General features: G+C 47.4%; 1 protein-coding gene across 6 annotated transcripts in view; it reads right to left on the minus strand.

Moving 5' to 3' along the window:
- Positions 1–24945, minus strand: part of sh3pxd2aa (SH3 and PX domains 2Aa) — a 99054-nt gene that overhangs the window by 72798 nt on the left and 1311 nt on the right. For 5 of the 6 annotated variants that reach the window (XM_004538694.6, XM_024802725.2, XM_024802724.2 and 2 more), the window contains exon 2: positions 12019–12099. In XM_004538694.6, coding sequence (XP_004538751.3) covers positions 12019–12099 — 81 coding nt within the window. Of the gene's footprint in view, positions 1–12018; positions 12100–17217; positions 17307–24945 lie in introns of those variants that run through there. The other variant, XM_076885294.1, reaches the window with a different exon arrangement.

The raw sequence follows: 24945 nt of genomic DNA on the forward strand, positions 1-24945 counted from the left end.
AACCCCACGTGGCGAGCCGGGCTCCCCTCGCTTTCAGTACGACAACAGGTGCAGGCGTGTGTTGATGTTCGTCCATCTGCAGTCGCTCTGTCATCACTGCCCAACCCCGGGCTGCAGGGCCCGCTGTGAGCTTTGGAACAAGGCTCGAGAAATGGACTCTGACCGGGAAACTCCCTCACTGGAATGAGATCCTGTTTTCTCTAGAGGATGAACCGGAATTCCAGCTTATCTCAACTCCTTGTGGCATCTGCAGTCACACAAATACTCACAATCAGACCAACAGGAAGACCTCTAATCTTTGCAACATTAAAGGGCTTCAGACAGCATCTTTCTGCCTCTTCTGTAGTCTCACATGAGCACCAAGCATCGTGTCTCTAATAACGCTGATATAAAAATGTTAGCTTTGAGTCATATTCCTGCACGCTGCGCTGAAGCATGTTTGCAGTTTTAGGAAGCTGTGCGAGGTGTAACGTCTGCAGGTCCCTCACCAAGCTTAGGTAGCATACAGACTAAGTTTCTATGAGTTTTTAGCAATTAATCAACATCAGCTCAATTCAGTTTTATCTTATTAGCACCCAGCGCTGAGAGACACGCCAACAATCAGCGTTTGGCGACAGAGTCACTCTGAGAGCAGATGTTTCTAATTTTAGCATCATCCTGTCGATGATTGGAAGCGGTCCTACATTTGTTTAATGCACGTGTTGAAGGACATATCCCAGTCGCCGAGGTTCCTCCCAGTGTTCCTGGAAGCCGGGGTAAAGCCACCCAGAGTCGGGATGTAGGGCCAAATATAATCAGCTGTCAGCTTTGTCAGAATCCAGAGGAAGAGGACAGCCCACTGAGGTTTAAAGCTTTCATCTCTGCAGTTTTAATCAGCCAGGAGTTTGTCTGGTCATGTGACAAAAAGACCGTTTAAAAAATCTCTCCCATCTATGATTTGACCTCCGAGCTGTGGAGACGTCGTGTAACTGGTTCATATATCAATGCTTCCCTTTTTAAAATCACTGAATGCCGGTATCGGCCTAAAAACATCGGCTATCCGTCAGACTCCAGTAGTTACTGGTTTAGCTGGTTTTAAAGATCAGCAGGTGAACGTGCGGCCACAAATTCCGACTGAAACTTTGACTATTCGGCGCACTTTACTCTGAAGATGAAGTGGGTAATATCATCCGAGCACTCGTGAGCTGGACTGCCAGTTGTGTCAACTCTGTGCTGGAGGAGAAGCTTGGCAGAAAAATGCGGTTTGTGAGGCACTCGAACAATCCGCACGCCTCTCCGTGTCGATCTCAAGAGTTCGGCACGAGTAGCGGTGTTAAGGTTCAGAGAAGTGGGTGCTTCGCTCACAAACGGCCATTAAAAATACATTAATCACAGACATAAAACAGCATTTGCTGTGAAAACCTCTGAAGACCGAGTCGGTGCGCCGAGTGCGAAGGAGAATGAAAAGAAGCTGTTTGCTTTCCCCCTCACAGGGTTTATTTTACCGGCGTTTGAGCTGCGACGACTTGACGTTTAATCCATAATAAAAAGCAGTTTTGAAGGGCAAAATTAATCAGAGTGACTATTTTATCCTGCGAGCTCTGCCCTTTATTTGCACCCAGCAGTTTAACCTCCTTTCACATTTAATAGAGGCACCGGCTAAATGCTCCAGTGGCATTTTCAGGCCAGTCATCGCTTCAGCAGCCTGGCTGAGTCCTGCGGAGTAAACCAACAATATCTTTGCTCTTTAGAGCAGCTGCAGCCTCGGTCCAGGACGAAGAACATGGGCGTGTTTAGTTTGGGTTAAGAAAGTAGGCCAGCCAGCTTACAGTTACACTACAGGCAGAGAGGAGAGGCCCTCACCTGAGCCAGAGTTCAGCGCTAATAAAGCAGCTGAGGACCTAATTTAGCCGTGCTGGCGGTCTCCAGAGTTTCCGTGCTGACAGCCAGGACCGACCTCGGGCGGCGTGGCTAAACCTCATTCTCCTCCCTACGGGGTGAATCGGTGTGTGTTGGTTCTCAGTGCACTCCATGGCTGAGGGTGGGGATGGTATATGAGACGTGAGGTTTGGAATACAACCACGAGTGGGCTGAGAGAAGCAGGAGGCAGAAAATACTGGAAACCAAGTGGGAGAAACCAGAAAAATGTGGATTCGAATTAGCCGTCCCTGATTGGTGCCAAGTTATTTATACACAAGGAACTCGTGGAGAGGATAAAAGAGTTTTATGTGAAATCAAACTTTGTGTTTTACACATTCGTGGACTTGGTGCCGTGAACTAATACCAACCCTGCAGCTAATGTCCACCAGTGGTCACGCACAGCACGCCAACGGAAAACAAATCTCACTGAGACCAGGATTATAACTGTGCTTGTAAAACCAGTTGCTCCCATTCATGAGAACTGGGCAAGGTTTCATATCGTTTGCATAATTTTTGTGGTGTTGAGTAATAGTTGGAGGTTTTTTGAAGGTCTGTCACGGTTTTCTCTGGACTTTGGCTGCTTTTTCACTCAGTTAGTCCTCGAACCATAAAAAGGCTCCAACTCAGAAGATCAACCAACGAGTCTACACACAAAGCTGGCAAAGGTTTAATTCTATCTTTAGGCTCTTTGTTACGAGAAGCCAAAAACACATCATTCATTTCCATTTCTTTAGCTGAAACTATGAAAAATGCCAAAGATAACACAGTCTGACAGGCATAAAATAGCATTTCTGCAGAAGCACGGTGACTGCAGAAGTGCTATTAGCTGCAAACTTGGTCTCAGCACGGTGTGCAGCGTGTCCATACAGAACAGAACAAGTGACAGAGCTCCAAAAAACTACAGCACATGAATAATATCTAAAAATCACATCATAAAGAAAACAGAGACCTGACGACTGATCTGTTCCTTCAGCTGAACCATCTACTGCTCACTGAAGCCTCAACAGAAATGTCTGCGTGGCTTGGACACAGAGAGCAAAGGCTGAAGTATGAAACTTACACAAGAACTGAGGGAGCAATCAACATGTAAGGAGGGTCGTGAGCGAGGTACAGCAGCAGCTGCCTGCAGACATCGCTGAAACACGGTGGAGGCTCGGACACGGTGCAGGGCTGCACTTCAGCCAGAGGTGCTGGAGAGCTCGTTAAAGTTGAAGGAATCATGAACCTGAGAAAATACCATCAGATTCTGATCCAGCATAAAATTCATCACGATGATCCCAAACACACATACTAGTCACGGATCAGCTTCGTCAGAGCCCAGACTTCAGCATCATGAAGCAGTGACGGATCATCGTGACAGAGAACAGAACAAGAAGGCAGAAACATCCAAAGAACGTCAGTCCAAAACTGTTCCTGAACTACTCCTAACTATTCCTTCCACGGCGTCCTCAGAAACTTCCAGCTGTGCTGCAGAATAAAGGCGTTCAAACCAAATATCGACTTTTCTGTTTTTGCCTCTAACAGTGGATTTTCATATATATTTGCTCCTGTTTCAGCACATCCATGCACCTATGCCTCGTGCTCAGAGCAAAATATAAAGAAATTAGAGGTGCTTGAGCCTTTTGCACAGTACTGTAGCTGTGTGTCTTAAACCATAGAAGAGGCAGCACACCACATCAGGTTTCCAATAGTGAAACGTTTAATCAATGAATACTAAAACTTACTATCCTCAAACAGGTGAGACCATCACGCCAAAGCTGCAAAAATGTGCATGCATATTTCCGTGCATTAAAATGTAAACGTTTGTTATTACGCAGCGGTAACACTTTTGCGTTGCTGTTTCATTTGCACGCTGACATTTTTACTATTTCCTTTTAGGGACATAATTAAGTCCATAGGGTCAGCCTCCAGAGGCCAACTTTCCAAGTGTAAATGGTATCATGGTTTGCTAAAGGGCTTTAATTCAAAGGTCTTTTATTTCCTTTAAAGCTCCTCCTGTGTCTGCACTATAAAATGTAATCCGGCTGAGATGGAGAGTTCCCCGCGGGGTTAAACTGGATCACGCCGTAACAGAAAGACTGCCTGGGTAATCAGGAGAAAACGCCAGCAACTCAGGCGTCACGCATACACCCACATGCAAACGTGTGCATGCACGTCCACGGACACGCAAACTGACGAGACGTGCGCCGAGTTGGCGAAAGCGCTCGACCCCGAGAGTTTGGAAGCTGCGCTGGATCGGCTGGGGAGGAGATAGGAGGGTGCACAGGTGGTGAAGGTTGAAGCCAGGGAGGCGTTTTTGCACAGAGCCAGAGACGGGTGAAGAAAACAGATGTGCAGGCAGAGACGCAGATCGACAAGTCGCAGGAAGTTGATGTGAACGAGGAGTGTGAGGCAAACGAAAAAGGGAGACGACGGCGTGAGAGATTTTCTGTTATCTCTGTGCTCCTCTACCTCCACCTCTCCCACGTGTCCTATCCTGCCTGCTGTTTACTCAGTCCTTGTTTATTAAGCTACAGGCAGCGAGATAAAGCTGTGCTGGGACCGGCCACCGATACTGCAGATAAGGAGCACTGTGAGAACTTCAGTCCTGGATTCAGCACAAGTTTGTGTTTGGAATGACTGATGGGAGACGTTCCAGGCGCTAGCAGAGCGTAGATGGCGTCAGATTAAGGAAGCACGCTCGATTTACTTTCAAATACACAGGATTAGGCTGAGGTTTCCTTTAGCGCCTCTGTCAGTGCGCCCCAGGGCAGCTGTGGCTACAATGTAGCTGCCATCGCCAGTGTGTGAATGTGTGTGTGACTGGATATGTAAAGCGCTTTGGGGTCCTTAGGGACTAGAAAAGCGCTATATAAATACAGGCCATTTACCATTTTTACCATTTAGCACGTTTATAGCATTAAAGGGCAAACAGCAGACTGTGTCGGGCATATTTGAGCCCACATTTTAAAACTAAAAAGAGCGAATCTTAGTAACAACTGAGGAGGCCTGATGTCACTAATTTGCAGGACACACTGTGTGGCACATGGATGCACATTCCTGCTATGAGCTCCTGAGTAAATGAGAGACTGAGCACAGTCCTCGGTTAATGAGTCGTGAGTGATAAATCGTTAGCGTATGAATCCTGAATAATCTCCTTTCTGACTCTTGGAATTATCATAATTTACAAATGTGCTTAATGTTTTATTCAGTGCGACTTTAAACGGGCGCATAAACTCCACTGCTCTGTGACGCCGCAGGACCGCAGGTACTGCCCCCTGGTGGCCATTAAGAAGAACGTGATGTTAAGTCATGCTAACGGCATCTCCAGGCTGCAAAGTGTTATTAGTGACGTTTTGACCACGAGTGGTGCATCGTTTTTATGCGTGGGCCTAGTTTATCACAAAGAGCAGTCCTGCGCCAGCCTTGCTGGGCCTCGTGCTCACTGGTTCAACCTTAAATAAGATCTCAGTCTCTTAGTTTGGCTCACAGTTCCACTCATATCTCTTCTGGGGAATCGTCCACTATCACAGCGATTTGAAGTGTAGATGTTACCGTGCCGTCCTTTGGCCCCGGTGACGCTACTGCCAGTCGCTCCGCTTCCTCGCTGCATTTATTACTGATTGGACGGGAGCCGAGTCCAACCCACCAATCAGTGGGTCCTCCTAGTTGCTGCCCTATTTAAGCCCAACAGGGCTGTGACTCAGGGTGGGCTGTGATTTAATGTGAGCAGTGCACCTTCTGCCTGTGATTCAGTTCATAAATGCTACAGGCAGACACTGGGAGGATGTGTTCTGCTAACAGGCAGATACTGGGAGCAGTTACTCGCTGCTGCCTGAGGCTGGGCCGGGTTTAGACACACACTGCACACACACCAGGAGCAAAGGCAGTGGTGCTTTCTTCCTGGCGAGGAGTCAGCAGGTTGTAGTTTAGTCATCCTGTGAGCTGGTTGCTTTACTTCCTGTCTTTGATTTAGCAGCACTCTCAGGCCCTTCAGTTTGTCCCCTTCTTGCTTGTGGACATTAAACATCGCCACCAAAACCAACAACATCTGGTTGCACGTCGGTTCTCTCTCCCCCAACTCAGCTGGGACCCGTTCCTGCAAACATTCCCACCATCTGGTTCCTGAAGCGAAGCGGCTTCCCGGCAGCGCGTGAAAGATGCATCTATCCATCTTCTAGATGATCTCTCTGGGATGCATCTTCAGTGATCTGCGGTGGTGGGGTCACGGGGGGGTTAGTGTCTTTAAACATTAGACCCAGCCGGGATTAATCAAGCCCCGGCTTGCATCCCACCAGCAACCAACCACAGATCAAGTCGCCTCACAGACTGAGGCCCTGATTGGCTCAGTCGTTGGAGGATTTTGCAGAATGGCGTTCCTGCAAAGCCTCTCTGAGCACTTTCCAGTCTCCTTCCACCAGCTCCTGGTTCTTCTTGCTTGGGCACCAAGTCCCAGATTGTTTGAACACACTCGTTGCTTCAGATGGGCCAAACCGTCTTCCTCCACGTCTCAGTCTCACCAGTAGCCGGAGTCATGTTTTATACTTCATGTGTTTATTTTTCACCCCACTGCTGATAACATGTTGTTCAGTCACTGAACAGTGAAAGCTGCTCTGTGCTCAACAATATCCGGACATACAGAGAACGCCACCCGCCCTCTCTGAACAACAGACGCCGCAGGAGTGTAAAATAAATACTGTGTGATTCACCAAACGGTGAACAGATGCTCGTCATTCTTGGGCAGAAATGTAATGAAATAGCAAAAAGAACCTTGAGCAACTTCTTTGTTCAAAGCTCAGCGTGAAGCTGCCGGAGCTCTCCCGAGTTCTCATCGAGTCTCCTTCCGAGCTCAGCGGCGGAGAAGAAACGCAAACCTGACCAGCTGAGCGTGGAGGAGAGAGAGGAAAGAAAAGCAGAGTGAGACAGCCGACTGTCAGCTACCACATACATCGCAGGTAACAGGCAGCAAAGGAAACAGAGGAAGCACACTGTGGGAACGTGCAGAGGCCTTTATCTGCAGGCTGCCTGCGTATCTAATCAAATATTGCAAACCGCTGCACAGAAACACAAAACTACTGTAAAAACAGAGCTTTACGTCTGCACTGACCCCTGAGTCGAGCCACAAAATGGCATGAAAACAGAATAAGTGACAGACATGCAGCCATCAACTCCCAGCATGCACTTCATGCTGCCAGTGTCTGGGAGCGAGAGCAATCAGAAGCGAGTGAGGACACAGAAACAGTTAACCGGCTGTTTGCTGGTGACGACACACAGACGCTGGCGTTGGGAGGATTTGTGCTCATTATAAAGGCTACTTCACGTTGCCTTCAGCTTAACCACGCGGAGCATTTCTGCTCAGCACGGACGCTTCGTGTTTCAGGTCGACTGTCGCGCTTCCTTCTGCCGCCTCTCTCGCCCCTTGAAACACTTCCAGTCACACTGCTGACTTTTTCAAGCCACGGAAACGTCCCACAAACAAATGAACTGTGCTCATTCATCCTAAATTTAGCCCCTCTCCCGACCGCTTCGCTGTGACTGTGGGAAACGCTGCATACTCCCCCCCCCTCTGCTCTGGGTTCAGTGAGGACCCGGCCTGTAGCCGTCTTCTCAACTGCTTGATTGTAACTCAGAGGGACACGTCCAGTGTTTGGCGTGTAGGTGTCCTTCCTTTGCCTCTCTCTTTTCTCTCAGGCGCACACGCCCATAAATAAAATAAAGCAGCCTCGACCTGAAACAATGGGCTGAGTTACAGTTCGTCCACAAAGCACCTCAAGGACAACGAGGCTGAGCTAGTGCTCTGTCCATTCAGCAGTTTGTCCTCGAGGATGGCATACCGATAACGCCTCGCGGTCTAGACACACGTTTCCATCAAACGGCCCACATAGAGGTTAGAGATTCACGAGTCAGTGACCTTCTTTGTAAGCGATTTGACCACAGCGACTGTGTAATTTGCTGTGCTGAATATATACGCGCTGCCGTTTTACCAGAAACCTGCTGCTAGCATCTGTTAAGCTGCTTCCAGCCTTGAGACTCAGCAACTAATAAAAGGGATTTTTGGAAAGCCGTAGCATGAAAACCTCCCTGAGCCGCACATTCAGTAGCTGTAGGGAAGCTCGTGCGAGTGCGGACTCGGACGAAGAAGAAAAAGAGTGCTTGTGAAGGCGCGTGCCGACAGAGTACAAATGAAGAGCCTCGTAAAGGCGTGAGTCAGAGGCCTCCTTTCACATGGAGAGCCACGCCACAGCTTTAAATAGACAAACTTCAGCAGAGGCCCAAGGACACCCGGAGCGCCATCACCCGCTCCTCACGGCTTCCTGGAATACAAAAGGCCGCTTTGTAAAAAGTGACCTCGAAGAAACGCAGATGATCAGAATACTCATGTCTTCCGTCTGCATCACTGCGTCAGTACCGTCACTTACCGTTAAAGCTTTTGTTCCAGCTCTCCACTGCTTCATCACCTCGTCATCATCATTCCACCTTTCCTCCCGGGACCGCTGGCTGACCCGGGCTGCTCCCTGTCCCGGTTTCCTGATGATTAACTCGGGCACTTCTGCCAGAGCTGCTCACGAGTCAGGTCTGAGTCAAAACCACATCCGTGCAGCCGGCAAGAGCCAGTCAGTGAGGAGGACTGGTGCACATGTATGTGCTTATGCTTCAGGTATGTGTGCTGGAGGCTTCAAAGTGAACGCATGTGGCATCACAGCCCTGCGCCCGACCAGGACGAGTGGAAACACTGTCAATGACTCTGCCACCAAGCAGAGCCCAGCGAGCTGTGAAACACAAAGTTTAGCCCAACTATTTATGACGACTTGGGGTTTTAGTCGTCCTGATGAATGTGAGCTGGTCGAAGCTGAGGCGTCGGCGTCTGCAACAGCAACAAGCTTCACCGGGACATCGAGCAATCATACTGAAGGAGATGCGAGCTGCTACTTTCAAGATGACGGAGCTTCTCCATCTCTGAGAGTCGGCCCAGACACCACTGGGAGGATGCTGGTTTGACAGCCCACATCAGCCCTGCTCTTTTACTGGTTGGACACCAATCACAGCATTAATCAGTTTGGCAAACTGGTTCCAGATAGTGAGGGCAGCTAGATTAAAATGCTATGGCAAATCAATAGTGACGTCTGTGACTTCCATCAGCAGCAGTTTATCTTTGACTCTTTTCATTATTTAAACATAAACGCCATCGAGTGAAATGTTGGGAAACGCCAAGCTCCAGCCAGAAGAAAAACACCATCCAATAAAGTGACACTGGATGGACGAGGTGGCAGACGGAGGTAAAACCTTTTCTCTAAAGAGTGTGGGATCCAACACACTCCTAAAGAGTGAAAGTGCAGAAAAAATGGTTCCCTCCAGGGCAATTCTGGCAACACTTTGCACTAATATATTCGTTCTATTATCCGTAAATGACTTCCTTTTTCACAGAGGGACACAAAATAGCACGAATATGGCTCCTATTATTTTTACCTTAACACATTCTCTGCGCTGTGCAGACAGAAGCGCTTTGAAACCGAAGGATTTGTGAACTTCAGATTCAGTTTTCTCAGAGTTTTTGGCTACATTCAAACCACTCTCCATGTGTCTAATATCAAAGCAGGTGAGCTTCACTGCCCGTGCATTCAGCACAACATAAAGAGCCTGTTTCCGTGACTCATCCTATACAAAGTCAGTCAAAGCAACATCTGTGGTCCCTCTCATTTGGATGGCAGCCTGGAAGCGGGGCCAGTGTTTCCAGGAACACAGCCCGGTCTGGTTATTACTAGGAAACTGTCTTGGAATCCCAGCGGTGTTTGCCAAGGATTTGGTTAAACTGCTCTCCGGCAGTTTTCAGAGCTCCAGTCTGTGTTTTTCTCCCTTACGGTTACAGCAAGGCGGCTTAAAAGCAGCGGGGACCCCGCAGCAGATAAATGTTTGGACAGGAGAGGCTCCAGGTCTCACTGGAAACAATGAGATCAAAAAAGCTCCATCAAAGCCACCGAGAGAGATCAAAGTCCGGCAGGGAGAACTTCACTCTGAGTGCAAACACCGACAGAGACGAGGATTAGAAAGCTGGCCTGTCACTGCTGCCAGCGGTGGTTTTATTCATGAATGTCACCGTGGAAATGGAAACATCAGGAGGGGAGCCGTGCTGGAGCTGATGCACTGCAGTGTGATTTAAAGACGGCATCTGGTAAATGTTTGAAATATTTACCAGAAGATTCTTCACAACAGAGCTGACTGAGAAGCAGCCAAACTCTGTTGACACGACTTTATTTGACTCAATGAAGGAACCGAGTTAGACGACCTTTGACCCCGTGACATCTCACATACCTAACAAAATCAATCGTGCTGCTGCTGACGGAGTCATTTTGTACAAAGCTATCCAGGAACCATTAAGGCTCATTAGTTTCCTCCCAGGCAATTTGAGGACCTCGCTGTTGTAGAAGGCGAGGTGAATATTAGAGGCATGAATCACCAAACACCACATCAGTACAAAATGATTATCATTAATAACTGTTTTAGAAAATAGGAAAACTTCTCTCACTGTCACTAAGACCTGATATAAATGCTGCCATAAGAAGGAGCCAGTCTGCCATCAGTCTGCCATCAGTCTGCCATCAGTCTGCCATCAGTCTGCCATCAGTCTGCATTCAGTCTGCATTCAGTCTGCATTCAGTCTGCATTCAGTCTGCATTCAGTCTGCATTCAGTCTGCATTCAGTCTGCATTCAGTCTGCCAATCTACTGCTGAATGACGCCAAGTTAGAAATTAATGCAATCTGTTTCTGATATTTCAGCAATTAGCTGTGATAAATCCACAGTCCACTCATGTCCCCACAGGTACAATCGCCACAAATGTGCCGTCTGAGGCTACTTATGGCATTTGTGGACATTTAAGAACCAGAAAGGAACACGTTTTTAAAAAGGTGCGTATTTGCACCACATCTTGCACAATCTGTGATCTCTGTGTTTGGCAAAATACACAAAGACATTGGATAAATATTATTTTCACTGTTAGAGTTGCAGGTTTAATCACAGACTGTAACTAGTTTTGCCACCAAACCAAAAAAAACTGTCACCAGAGGTTCGAGTACAAACCACAAAGGTGTGAATAAGTCCACCTACACAAAGTAGTGCCTCAGAGGGCCGCTGTTCAACCACTACAATGAGGAACTTTGTTCTTTCTGAGTGTATGAAGCATTCATACTGTTCTGTGTTTATTACTCTACCTCTCTCTTTATTCCAGTTTGGGACTAATCAGCTGCAGTAGGGGTGAGGGTCCATTTTTCACTGGTCATCAATGGGACCTTTCAGAAAGGACTTTTCCTCTGCTGATTGAAACATCGTTCCCTGCTGGACGAGCACACTGGAGCTATTGAGATGTGCTCCCTGTAACTCTCACACTGTGGCTCTGTTATATTTACTAGTTATTGGTAGACCCCTGGTGCACTCTACATATGGTATCAGCTTGCAGTAGGGCAAAGGTGCGAGGGGGCTGAAGGAGTGCACATAAACATTCTCCCAGTATGGAAGAGTCCATGTGAAAGATACAGGAAAGGTTTTCATTCCCACTCCTGCCTCATTCCAAAATAAATAGTCCCAAAGAGACACCGCAACAACATTTTAAACAAGGGAGTCTGAGCCAAGACAGCAAAGCAGAAAAAAGCCTCCTCCGTACGAGGCTCTATTTAAAGAAGCCACCAATCAGAGCAGCGCGTAGCATCTAACGACAAGCCACTGCAACGCCTGGTACATTAAATTTGACTTCCATGTGGCTTTCTTGCTTGTACCATAAAAAAGGCCTGTCAGCTCCCTGACGTTTTGAGGCCAAGCCAGCGACGAGACGAGAAAGGAAGAAGAGCGGGAGGAGAGAGAGGTGCAGGCTGAGGCATACAAGCCACGTCTCCCCCGCTCCCCCGCCAATTACTAACTCACACATTGATTCATTGAGGCGGCGAGGTGTGGCGAACACGGCCAGAGACACGGCAGCAGCAGCAAACGGGTGCCAGGTTTACACATTAATCTATACAAAACAATGCTGCAAGTTCACACGCTCGACCTGCTGAAGAATACACCAGCGAGCGGCGGCAGCGTCGGGGACTTCAATCCAAGCACGGCCCACACAGGGCAGCAGAGCGGGGCGAGGCTGATGGGGGATTACCTGTAGGTCAAAGAATTTGCTGTATCTTCTGTAGATGATGTGGGAGGTGTTGTCCGAGTAGGTGACATTGATGAGATACACCTGCAAAGACAAAGAAGGCAAAGTTAAAACTGCAGCTTGGTTTAATCTTTTAAATCCAGAAGACTTGTTCAACACTTCCACCTGAAACAAAAGCGCACAAGCTTGGACTGCGAAAGTCACAAACGCAGCACATGTGACAGAAACGAAGCACCACATAGATGCACACACAGATGCACACACAGATGCACACACAGATGCACACACAGATGCACACACAGATGCACACACAGATGCACCTACGGTGGTAGGTTCTTTCTCGAGTTGCACAAGGTTGGGTTTCAATGCAACAACAACAGCCCGGCTGAGGGCTGATAGAGGGACACTTGGTAATGGTGATGGTTTCTGTCTGTCCAGCTGCTCTGCTGGAAACAAACTCGCAATCGTTCGCCTAAAGCACTGATGCATCACAGTAGCTGACTGTCATAAAACCGCCATCCAGCCACAGGATGGACGGTGACATCATCCCTCTTTTCCCCGCACACTGACCTGGCAGCCTTTACCCTGCCAGATGAAGCCACGCTGCAGCCCTGAGAGGCCTGATAAGATTGAGATAGAGTCCATTTATCTGTCAAGAGGAGCTAAGTGAAGCTGCCATCATCTCTAATCTAATGAAACATAGATAACCAAGGTAACGGATCCAGAGGCCAGGAAATTTTCATCAGAGACGTTAAGAGCAGGTGGGATCTCTCAATTGCTGTTATAAAGGCGCTCAGAGAAGACCTGGATGTGAAATTACTCGAGTGGATAAGCTGTTATGTAACAGACTGCAAGCTCGAGCTGCCGTGGGCACAATCGAAGATGGTCAATAAAACAACGTTTTTTCCCGCATAAAGGAGTTTTTGGCGCAGCCCAAAGAGGTTTTAGTCGGCCCCGAGAAAAAAGGTTAAAACAACGCCACCGCCAAAATGACAGGAAGTGAGAATAAATATTAAAATTATCTCTGAATGTTTTTATTAGCAATTTATGTGAAACAGCTGTTCACCAAGCAACACGTAAGGCTGCGCAAAGTGCTTCCTGTTCTGTGCAGGCCGAATATGAAACACGCTAAATGCAAATACAGAAATGCTGAGGACACATATTCAGGATGGATGGAAATACAGTGGACAGCAAGTCAGACACAAACCTTCATTACAAATGTTTCCTTAACAGAAAAAAGGCTCATTTTTACATAAAAGTTCACCTTCGTGGTTAAAAGTGACTTTGATTCTTCAAAACTGAAAGTCTTCCACAGCTTGTAGATGCACAGTCTGATTCTCAAAGATGCTCTTTTTGTACCCGATCGTGTGACATGTTACCAGTTAACTTGATTTGTTTCTTTTTAGTTCAGGTTCAGTTTCCAGTCGTCGCCCCATCACGACGTTTTTGAGACATCAAATTAAAAATGTGCTCTTTTTTTCCATGAAACATTAAAACGTCTCAGTTCAAACGTGCGTTTAGACGTTGACATGTTTTCTGTGTCGTAGTGAGAAAAAAGTATTGGTTTTATTTAAGGTTTGTAACTTTTTTTGGAATTTCAGTTTGTAGTTCTTGTTACGTTTAGACACTTAAAGTATTTTGGCTGTGGGAGGAACCCCCGGTCATCCTCGTGGTCGTCATCTCTGGACTTTAGTTCTTGCAGGTTTGAGGCAACTAAAGCTGCTGAAGTCAAGGTAACGATGGTAACTATGATGAAGAGACACTGACGTTTATCGTGGTTTCAAATCTAGGAAGAAGGTTTTTCCCTCTGCTGTTGCCAGAGACGATCCAAACTTCACTTGTGGTGCTGCTGCTGTACTTATAAGCTACATACAAGTAAAACAGCACTGTCACCCAGCCAAAGCATTTCAGTAAAGTGGCCTAGACGCAGCGCAAACAACTGCCTTTGCCTCACGTATAGCATCAAACAGGCGGTGTGCGTTTCCCCCGGTGAGCCATTGCTGCTCTTTGTTTCAGCAGATGCCATCTTTTGGGACTGATCTTACGCCGTCACTCCAACCCTCCGTACCTGCCAAGAGTCTCAAGAGCAGCGGCGAGATGAATGAGGTTGAGTCAAAAGCCTCAACGTTGACGCAGGAAGGGCAACAGCCCGAACAAAGGAACTTCCACAACAAAGGCGGAGGGTTAAAAGGCCTCGCCGCTGCGGTACGTTCACTCTCATGCAAACACGGCTGCTGGCATGCAGAAGCTGCAACTGTCACACGACAAACGTGCACGGTGGGGTGTCGCCACAGTGATTAGCTCTGGCATTTACTGCTATGAAAATGTGCTCCCGGGGTCACGCTGAGTCCCAAAAATGGCTCCAGCCATCGTCAGCAACATCCAAGTGTCTGTGTGACTTCTGTAGCGTAACAAGCATTTGTGAGAAGAAGCAAAGAGCTCGTTTTACTGCTCCTTAATATCAAAGAAAAGAGTTTCTGAAACTAAATCAGCTGCTGGTTGAGGTGTCCTCGGGTAACACGAGGCCTCGTCCCTTCAAAGCTTCATGTAATCATAAATAAGGAAGCAGAAACACAAACGTGCTCTTGGCAGCTCACATCAGACTTGGCCTGAGGGAGGATGGAGGTTCTGCCCCCGGCTCTTCTCACAGCTTATTTTTGCTGAATGACGATTATTTTTAAGCAGTGCCATCACTGTGTTTAAGCCGGTGCGATTCAAATATCTGTACCACTGTTAGATTCATCAGAGTCACTGTGCTCAGTAACAGCTGAGCAGCACGATGAAGACGACGAGGCGCTGAATGTAAAAACGTCTAAATAACTACGGCATCGCTGTCTATGCGATTACCTACAGAGTGACGCGATGCTGAACCTGGATGACGGGGTCACCAAAGAAGATCGCTTCATTCCCGTGGCTCAGATTCAGCCATGATAAAGACCATAAAAACAACATTCAGACTTCTGACCCTCCCGTCTTTAAACTTTGAGACTCATCAGACCAGGCAAAGGTTTCTGATTTAGAGGAGTCTGCGTGAAGCTTGGCCTCAGTTTCCTGTTCTTATCTGCTGTGCTGTTCAGAGATACCGTAGCTGTAACTAGCAGTCATTTGAGTTGCTGATCGTCGTTTTTTTCTCCATCCTGACTTTCTGTTTGATCTTCAGCAGGTCAGCTCGACCTACACGCCTAAAGACATGAAGTCGTTGCCATTAATGAAGTTTCTACGAACTCAAATCTGATTCCAGGCGTACTGAAAGGTTTAAGTTTAATTAAGTTGAAATGCGATTCCTCCACGACCTTTTCTAACTCAAATTACTTTGAAACTTCCAGGGAAAAAAAAAAAAGAGTTCCACGTTCCTCTAGGCTACAAAAGACATTTTTCCCATGAACTTTGCATAATTTGGGGATGTTTTCCACAACTGTCTAATATGTAGGACACAGCTGGACACGGTCTGCTGTGGACGCATTCCCACTGTTGAGTGGGTTAAGTAAGGGAGCTGCCCTGTCCTCCATCAGTGCAGGTCGATGTCACGCCGACGGGCTTGTCAGGCTGTAGTGTGGAGGTTAAAGATGGGCTGACATCAGTCAGGTAAGTCCTAGAAAAACAGCTCATGATAGAGTTTGGACTTTTCTCTGTTTCCAGAGTTGAAAACTGCAGCGCTGGCATGCTGATGTCATGCTGATGTCATGCTGACGTCAGACAGAACCATGTGACGAGGATCAGCCTGGATGATCGAGTGTGGGAGCAAACTGTGTGCGTAAAGCGAGTCTTTGTCATGTCTCTGCAGCAGTACTTCGACATGAAGCAGCCAACACAGACTTGGATCTAACAGCACGCAGCAGTGCAATTTTACCAAGTGGCTGTGTGTATATGAGTGCTCTATAAACTCCTCTGACCTTAATGGCATGCCAGACTATCATCCTCCCATCATGCATCTGGACCACTTAATTCGACTCGGATGAAAATCCGTGCTGAGCTTAAGTGTAAGACGTGAGCCAGGCGGGAGGACGTGGACTCAGTGAAAGGATCCAAACCCCAGAAGCAGATGGGCATGTGATGGCAACCGCAGTGAAAAACACAACCGACGAGGTCCCGGGTCTGCTCGAGCCCAAAATATCACGCTTTAACCGAACGCCCTCCCACTCCCTGGAATAAACTGCACACGCTCGGCCCCGCCGCTGCCGCCTCTCAGGATAAATCTAGCAGCAAACATCGTCTGATTGGCTGCTAATTACATTTGTATCATTTCTGTTTGCATTTTACATGGTAGCTGCATTTTCCAGACACTCATGCAACTAAAATAAGGCGAGCTGAGATGACTCAGAGCTCGAGTCCGCCCAGTCGTGAGAGCATAAATGCCCCGAATCAACTGTTTGATTGACTCACTCAAATGTCAGTTAGGAAATAATCTGTCTGCCTGTTAAATAAATGCAAATCTGCAAATTAACTCGCATACATTTTTCATCACCACAGACAGGGAGCTAAAAAAGCTGCGATTGCTGCACAGCAGCAGGACCAGGCATTGCTGCAAGGCCAAAACCGAGGCTGAGATTTGTGTGAGGAGGCCACATTAAAACATCTGCGTGATCTCGGGGTTTCTGACAGTGAGCTGAGAATAACCAGGCCTGCATCTGGAAACAGGAAGGAGTTTGACGCTAAAACCACGAGATTAGGAAACAATGAGATGAGACTGACGTGAGAAACAGCCCACAGCTGCTACAGAATAGGAGAAATACATAAGATATATATGTAAGAATAGAAGCTTCTCATCAGGCGCCACAGCACTGACGTGTTCGTCCTTCAAACCAGTCAGAAAAAAAGATTCACAAAGAGCGTGAACAACAACGCGGGGAAAAAAACTCCCAAAAAACAAGGCCTGGGAGGGAAGCACGTCCCAGATAGGAAGAAAAGCACTCACACATCTGCTAATCCCACAGAGGGAGAGCTGCTCGAAAACAAAAGTTTTATTCATGCTCTGAAGCAACGACAGAAACACGAGTTCTTACGACTGAACAAATTGGACCTCTGATTATTTCATCGTGTTCGTCTGAACCGGTTATGAATATTCACGCCGAGCTTACAGCTCGCTTTATTTCCCCCCGCCTCGCCTCTGTAGAGCGCTCCTCTAATTACCAGGACGTTAAAATAATTCATCGACAATCGCAGATCACGGAGAACGTATAAAAACACAAAAACAAAACTTACAGCGTCGGAGAAGAGCCAGGACCCAGCCTCGCCGTTTCCAGGACAAGAAGGCAAAGGAGCCGAGCTCTTGGTGGGGCCCTGAATGTGGGCCCAGCCACTAAATGCGCTGAACCCCGCCTAAACTATATTTAAAGGAACTTATAAAACAGACGGGCGGCATGCTTTCAGACCATCAAAGAAAAAAATCGAGCTGGAAAAAGTCAAGTCTTTCCACATGGAGCTGGTCTAAATATACTCGAGTCTAATAGGGTCACTTAGTCGAGAGGTTAGCAACTGACGGTAAAGCTTTAAAGCTGTTTGCTGACAAAAATGTCAAAGCAGCGACGCGAACTGTAGGACAGGCTCATTCTCGAGCCTCTGGAAACCCCTCCACAGATGCAGCCAAAGCTGTGGCCTTTAGCAGCCACGCAGCAGGACGCCGCAGCGATGCTTCGAAACTGTCAGCGAGCCGCTTTGAAGGGGCCCGGTCACGCCTCGCGTGCCCGAGCTGCGGCCGCAGGGAGTGTCTGCTCAGCAGGTAAAGTCCTGTGCAGCTTTGAAGCCTCCTTCATACAATTGCACAATACACAAGAACAATTCTCAAGTTATTCCATATTAGATTCCAGCGAAGTGAAAAAGCAGACAAGGTCGTGCGCTCAAATAAATCACTCTGCCAACGCCGCTTCAAAGGCGGGCTCTGCCCGGCGGATTCCCGGTTATTGAATTTTAGCTGGTCTGAGTCTGAACATCGGCGCTCGTGTGAGAAACCCAGAGCAACGTTAGACGGCTGACAGCACCACAACACAAGTTGCAGACTTCACAACCTGTGCAGCCTGACGGGCAGAGACACGTGAGGTCAAACTAAAAGCAGGGACAGCACGGAGCGAGCCGCTGTTTCCACGGAAGATCACCGAGCCTTCATTTGAGGCCTGAAGAGATTCAGCACATCAACAGGAAACCGTAAGACGAAGAACAGACAGAGCAGCACGAGTCCAATCATGTTCCTCCTCTCCCTGCTTTGGGCTTCCTGAGACGCCAGTGGCACAGGGCTGTAGAGCGTCTGCAGGCGCTGGAGGTAACCTGTGAGGAGCACGTCTCTGCAGAGCCCACGTAAGAGGCCGCCATCAATGCTCAGCTTTATGCTTGTGCAGACGCAGTACTGTCACGTCCTGGTGTTTTATATCATATATATGTGTTTTATATTACAACTATTCTTCCTCATATTGACGATTGTTATTTGCTTCCTGATAAATTCAAAAACAGCAGAGAAATAGGAGCAGGAAACACACAGCATGTCTTTATCCTGTCTTCCTTCTCTCACCCCAACCAATCACAGCAGATGGCCCCGCCCCTCCCTCAGCCTGGTTCTGCTGGAGGTTTCTTCCAGTTAAAAGGGAGTTTTTCCTTCCCACTGTCGCCAGAGTGCTGCTCATAGGGGGTCATATGACTGTTGGGTGATATTGTAGGGTCTACTGTACAATATAAAGCTCCTTGAGGCGACTGCTGTTGTGATTTGAAGCTGTATAAATAAAACTGAATTGAGGAGGAGCCAAACGTTACTGAACAGGCCAATCACAGTAGTGATTCCCAGGGATGTGCATGTCAGACTACCAGCACACCTGCGCTTTAATCTGACAGGTGATGTCTGTTGGCTTTGTCTGCAGCTTCCTGCTGATAGCTGCTAACCGCTGCCTCTGGAAACCAAACTGATGGGAGTTTATCTTCCAACTGCCGGCTACAGCAACAGTCTAAGTCACTGGATTAACTGTTTAAACTGACGTATTCGTGTGACTGAGTCTAACTGCTGCTGTACTGTAGCTGATTGCGCTCAAATATTCCTCGTAAATCATCCTTGTGCTTTGGGAGAGAAGCAGCATCTAATTCTAATAATGTTTTAACCAGTTTCCCTGACTATCTGTTAATCTCATGAAAAGAGCTGCAAGCCAACTCCATCTCCCTCCATCACTCCGCCTGCTCGCTCACATAAGATCCAACCGTTTCCCAAACAACAAAACCAAAGCCAGCACCGTGCAGGCCACACATGATGTCCACACGCACGCCATCTCTCATCAGCTCCAGTTATGACGTCATCGCCAGGAGGTGTTCACACACGTGCCTTCACCAAAAACACAGTCGTCGTTCTTTCCTCGATCATCAAACGCACGAAAACGACCTGAGGTCCTGGTGATATCAGCACGGCATGACGGCGCCCGCCTCAAACGCGCTGACACCAGCCGCCGCCCGCTGCTCATCAACCTCTCCCAAAACAAAAAGCAGGCGGCCTCGTAAACCGTCGTCTTCCCAGTTAGAGGCGAGTCTGGAAAAAGGCGCTCTTTTTACTGAGATATCAGCCTGTGTTTGATAGGCCAATAAACATGCGAGTGTGGACGGCCCTCTGAAGAGATGTTTTACGGCGCCAAATAACAGCGTCTTCCAGCCTGGGCCTCGGCGCAGCGCAGGAGTCTCTGGAAAATGAAACGTTATGGGACTGGGACTTGTAGGGAAACAGAAGCTTAAAGTAAACATGGCCGTGCCCGGCCTGCTTTCTCTTTTATCACCTCCTCCTGCTGCAAGTACACAAACCCTTTAAAAAAAGTGTGTGTTTGATTCGTGTTTGCGACTCAGCGGTCCAGTTTCCCCTCTGACAAAAGCCAGGCTGTAATCCCCCCCTCCCCTCCCACAGGATAAGCACTTCCAGCTGGTTTCACAAACATTACAAATGGGATTCAGTGTTTGCCACAGATTGTGTCTTCCTCTCGTCTTCTCCACTTCCCTCTCGCCCCGCCTCCCACTTTTCTCTCCTCACAGTGACTCGCCTCGTCCCTTGAGACCGGGTAGCTAGGGAAACTAGGCCACAGACTAGCCCGCTGAGACCGTGGAGCTCCAAACACAGTACGGCTCTGAGAAGAAGCTCCTCTTACGCCTTCACTGCACACACGAGTGGCCTGGATCGCGCTCAGCAAGCCTTCCTATAGAGCAGGACCGATTTGGGAAGCTCGTGTTACACGACTAATCCACTCTAAGGGAGAAAGAGCCCGCGCTGCACTGAAACCGTGTCTATATTATCAACAGTAGACCATTAATTCAGTGTCTCCGAGCACCTGCCTGTGGCTGTATTTTCAATTAGCCTGCTAAGAATAATTATTTGCTTTCCGTGTGTGTTTTTGAGGAATAATTTGACGTTCTGAGGAGTGCATTTATTCGCTTTCCTGCCGAGAGCGAGCTTAGAAGACTGATCTCCTGTCTGTGTATTAAGTATGGAGCTGGAGGCGCACAGAGATCAGCTTAGCTCCAGTTATTTTCATGCTAATGAGCACAAACACTGCAGACAGGAGCAACCGGCCAGCCGAGCTCCGTCCAAAAGCAGCGGGACACAGGAGATGGTGACTTTTACCATCCTAATATCTTAAACTAAGCTAAGATAGTGGTTTCCATCCCTGCTTCTTAATCTGTCACTTCTATGTTTAATGTATTAGTGGATAAGGCAGGACAGGGCAAAGATCTGGTGCAGTGACAGCTGACTACATCTGCACCACCTGGTTTTCCTGCCTTTATCCTAGAGCTGGGCGATAGAACGATAACGATATGTATCGCGATATAACTTTTACTCGATAGAGAGATTAAGCTATCGCGATAGACCTCGCCGCTCTTGTCCTCTTAAAAAAAAAAAAAAAAAAAAAAAAAAAAGGTCAGCCAATCCAAATTCAGTAGCGCAGAGCCGAACCAATCACAGCCGCAGCGTCACGTCGCGTGACTTGTTACGTGCAGCACAAGTGCCAAGCCGCACGTGTGTTTGTTTGGGAAGCAGCCAGCGGGTAATGGAGGAAATGAGTGTGCCGACTAGAAAAATCAACCGAGCGTGACCGAAGAGAAAACAGATGATGGTTCCAACGCCGGAGAGATTGTCGAACGGAAGAGCCATAGAAGTTCCGTAGTGTGAAGGTATTTCGGCTATTTCAAGTCTGACAAAAAACAGAGTAGCGTGCACTGTAAATTGTGCCGAAAACAAGTCTGGAAATACAATAAACTGGTGCATGCGTCACACTGTGCGCCACTTATTGTTTCGGTGAAATGAATTTCTACAATACTGTTACTGTTAATTCTACTCTCTGCAGTGTTTAAATGCTTACATATACACACAGTTACTGTCCCTCCACACATACGACTCGGTTCTGCTTCTATGCCCCAGCTTTGTTTACTTTTTCCCACCGAGGCTTCTAGACTTCTGATTGGCCAACATTTCTGCACGGTTAGGAATCTAGCGCCACCTGCTGCTTTGGCATGTTCATAGCAGCGTTTTCCTTCATTTCTGCCTTTATGTGTGGACGGGATTATTTTTTAAAACGAAAACGGAAAATCTCCGTTTTCAAAAACACCCGTGTACGTGTGGACGTAGCCTCAGTCTCTGACTGGAAGCGCTAATTCGTCATTCGGCTTTTGTCAGACTAAAGTAACTGTTAAAACTGTTTGAAAAGCTCAGCTATACAACAAGGAGAGATTGAGAATTTCCTTTTAGTTCTCAGTTTATTTGATATTGACAAAAGTTAGTCAGTTTTGTCTGTTCTTCTGTAAAACAAACTAAGATTTATTTTTAGAATTAATATTTTGTTTCTAAGTGGAATTGACAGTTTAGTCTGTTTTGTTTGTTCTATTTTGAAACTTAAACGCTTTAGCGGCTGCCTTTTGTGTAGTTTGCAATATTTGCCTTTATTTATCTGAAAAAGTCTCATGTTCCTTAAGTACATCTACCCTGTTGAACTTATTATGGGAAATAAATATTTAAATAAAAACAAGCTGCTGATTATTTCACATTTTACTTGTGAGCAACGGCACATTTAAATCTTACAAATATAGTTATTTGGCTTATATCGTGATAGATATCGTTATTGCCTGAAATGAAAAAAACATATCATGATATGAAAAAATCTCATATCGCCCAGCTCTACTTTATCCCGACAGAACAGAAGTAAAGGAATATTTTGTGTGTTTTTGAAACTCATCCATATGAGGAGATGTGGCTGCTTTGACTGAAGTGTCACTGCAGGTAAAAGCAACCAAAACGCTCCAATCAGGTCCAACGGATGGCTCCACACAGGGTGGTCGTCTTCTTTTGGGTCACCACAGCAGAGCCGTCGCTCGTCCCTCCATCCCTACTGTCCTCCTCAGTCAGTCCAGCCCACGAATCTCCTCTGAGGTCTTCCTCTTTTCCTCCTGCCTGGCAGCTCCTTCTTCATCGTCCTCTGTCCAGTATATCCACTCATAGTCACTCTGACGGACTGATCTCTAACCCTGTCCATGCTGCTCACTCCCAGTAAACATCTGAATATCTTCCATCGTCTCCAAACCATCACTGCAGCTCTCTGCACCGTGCTAACCCTAGCTAGCCCTAGCTTAGCTAGCATTAGTACTAACTTAGCATTCCAGCCCCATCTCCAAACATGCTCACTCCTGGTTTTCAGAAAGCTAAGACGGTGGCAGCCAACTGGTGACATTGAGGCAGTTGCATCTTTTATTTACAGTCTGTGTGCACTGCAGAACTGTGCTGCTGGACGTGTCACGTGCTCCTAAACAGGCCTTAAATGATTGAAAACAAGGTTTTTTATCTTCCTTCGTTTTCTGCAGCAGGTTCGTTGTGTCCCGGCACACTGAGGAGAATAAGTGCGCTAATTGTGTCCACATATCACTGAGCCTAAGGGCCTGCAGGAATGTAATTGCATATGAGCAAGATCGTGTTCCTTTCATGGTGGTCATTTATTTTGACTTGTTTATGAGCTCGAAATAGGATCTGAAGCGGGGATGTGAGGTGCAGAGCTCCGGCACAAACTCTCACTGTCACGCTTATAACAAGTGTGGTATTGATGAGCGAGGCCACAGGAGGTGAGCTTCAGGAAAGTAATAATAACCACTGGAGCCTGTCACGAGCGTTCGCTTGGTCCAGAAAGTGGAGAATAAAGTGCCCGAGATTCCTACAGGAAAGAGGTTTGATGCAACAAGGCCTTTAAGAGATTAAATACAACATTAACAGCAACTGGCTTTTTTTCAGCCATGACTGCAAAAAGGATTATTACAGGTTATCGAGGATGAACCGATCTGGCTTTCAAAGGAATAAAATCAAGCCACTGTGCACAAACCTGCTCTGCACATGCTCAGTGCGGAGCAGGGTCATCTCACCTTGGCACGAGCTTTCAAACAAAGAGGTTTAATGTACAGAATTTATCCTCTCATGATTTGACATCAACTTAAACTTCAGCTTCCTGATTAAAAAAGAGCTTCTTCTCCAGACGGAGCTGATAGTGACGGCCGTACGAGATTTTATCACGGCTGCGATGTCCGACACATCGAATGGCCTGTCAGCGAGGACGCGCTCTGCTCTTTACACTTGAGATTACAGACAATAACAGCTCACCGAACATCACCTTAAACTCATTCGGTCACTCGGTGAGAGCACACTCCTACAAACTCAGGGGGAGCTTTGGGGACAGCAGCCGGAGTCCTGGGACGGGCGAAATAACCTCCTGCACTTTTCTGATGAGTGCAAGTCAGAAGGTAAAGCGAGAAGATCCTTTTAAATAAGAAGGAACCGCTCTGTGAGTCCACGACAGGCCATCCGACCCCTGGATCCAACGCACAACGATGTAGAACAGCTTTAAGGTTTGCAGCACAAACGCAGCAGAGCGAGCAGCAACTTTATCGCCGTCCTCTTGCATTAAACAGAATCTGGTTTTGTTCTAGTAGCAGCTGCTCGAACACAGCCGTGAGACACATGGAGCGAGCAGATTATCATGTTTACCCTGTGCTGAAAGTCTCCTGCTGCTCCTGCCTGGACATCATCTCACAATACATCCACCCAACATCCACCCATCCATCTACCATCATCCTCCACTGATTCATTGAGCTGTTACAGGCTGAGAGGCAGAGACCCTCTGTACAGGTCACTCTACAGTAACTTCTAATAAATACTGACAGCTGTTTGTGTGACAAAACCCAGAGTTACAAAGTGCTTCACAAACACAAATATATGCGTTAAAAAGAGATTCAGAAACAGGCAAAGGACACATTGTAGAAACAGTCAGATTCAGTAAAAGGACTAGATGTTACACCCTGCATTGCTTTAAGTGGAGAAAATCTCCATCAAGAACCAACAGCAGCCTAACCCCACACGATGAGGACACATTACTGTAGTGTTATTAGTATTGTCTTCACTGTTGCAGCGTTTAGGCGCTGCTCGCCTTTCCTTGTGTGTTTGAAGGCATCTGTGAGTTCTGAAGGAAAATGCTGCTTCAAACGGAGCACCAGGGTTTGGGGCTTCCACCACAGGGAAGTCATCAGGCTGACACATGAACATCTGCAGGAAACTTCTTTTAACTGGAGCATCGTTTCCTCAAGAATGAAACAGAATCTTGACAGAAGTAAGAGGAAACGCTCAGCTGTCTGTAAAGGACGGTAACACGGACTCGTTACCGTGAATGTGTCATGCTCGTGAGCACAGCTCCCCCCTGAAGGTAAACTGTGGGTACAGTGTCTCCACAGTGATGCCCGTGTGTCCACACTGCACCAAAGCATGTCAGGAGCTCAGAACAACAATGAAGCTGATGAGCAGAGGCAGCAGGCTGGCTGTGTGACAGCTCACCTGTGCTCGTGCTCTCTGTGCTGAAGCGCTGCCCGAGCTCCGGCGCCTCCTTCGCTGATAGCCGCAACTCGAGCCGAGCTTAGCGGCTGTTCTCCCCCAGCAGCCAGGCCGCACGGAGA

This window comes from Maylandia zebra, linkage group LG6 (genome assembly GCF_041146795.1).
Source record: "Maylandia zebra isolate NMK-2024a linkage group LG6, Mzebra_GT3a, whole genome shotgun sequence".
In the NCBI taxonomy this organism is placed as follows: domain Eukaryota; kingdom Metazoa; phylum Chordata; class Actinopteri; order Cichliformes; family Cichlidae; genus Maylandia; species Maylandia zebra.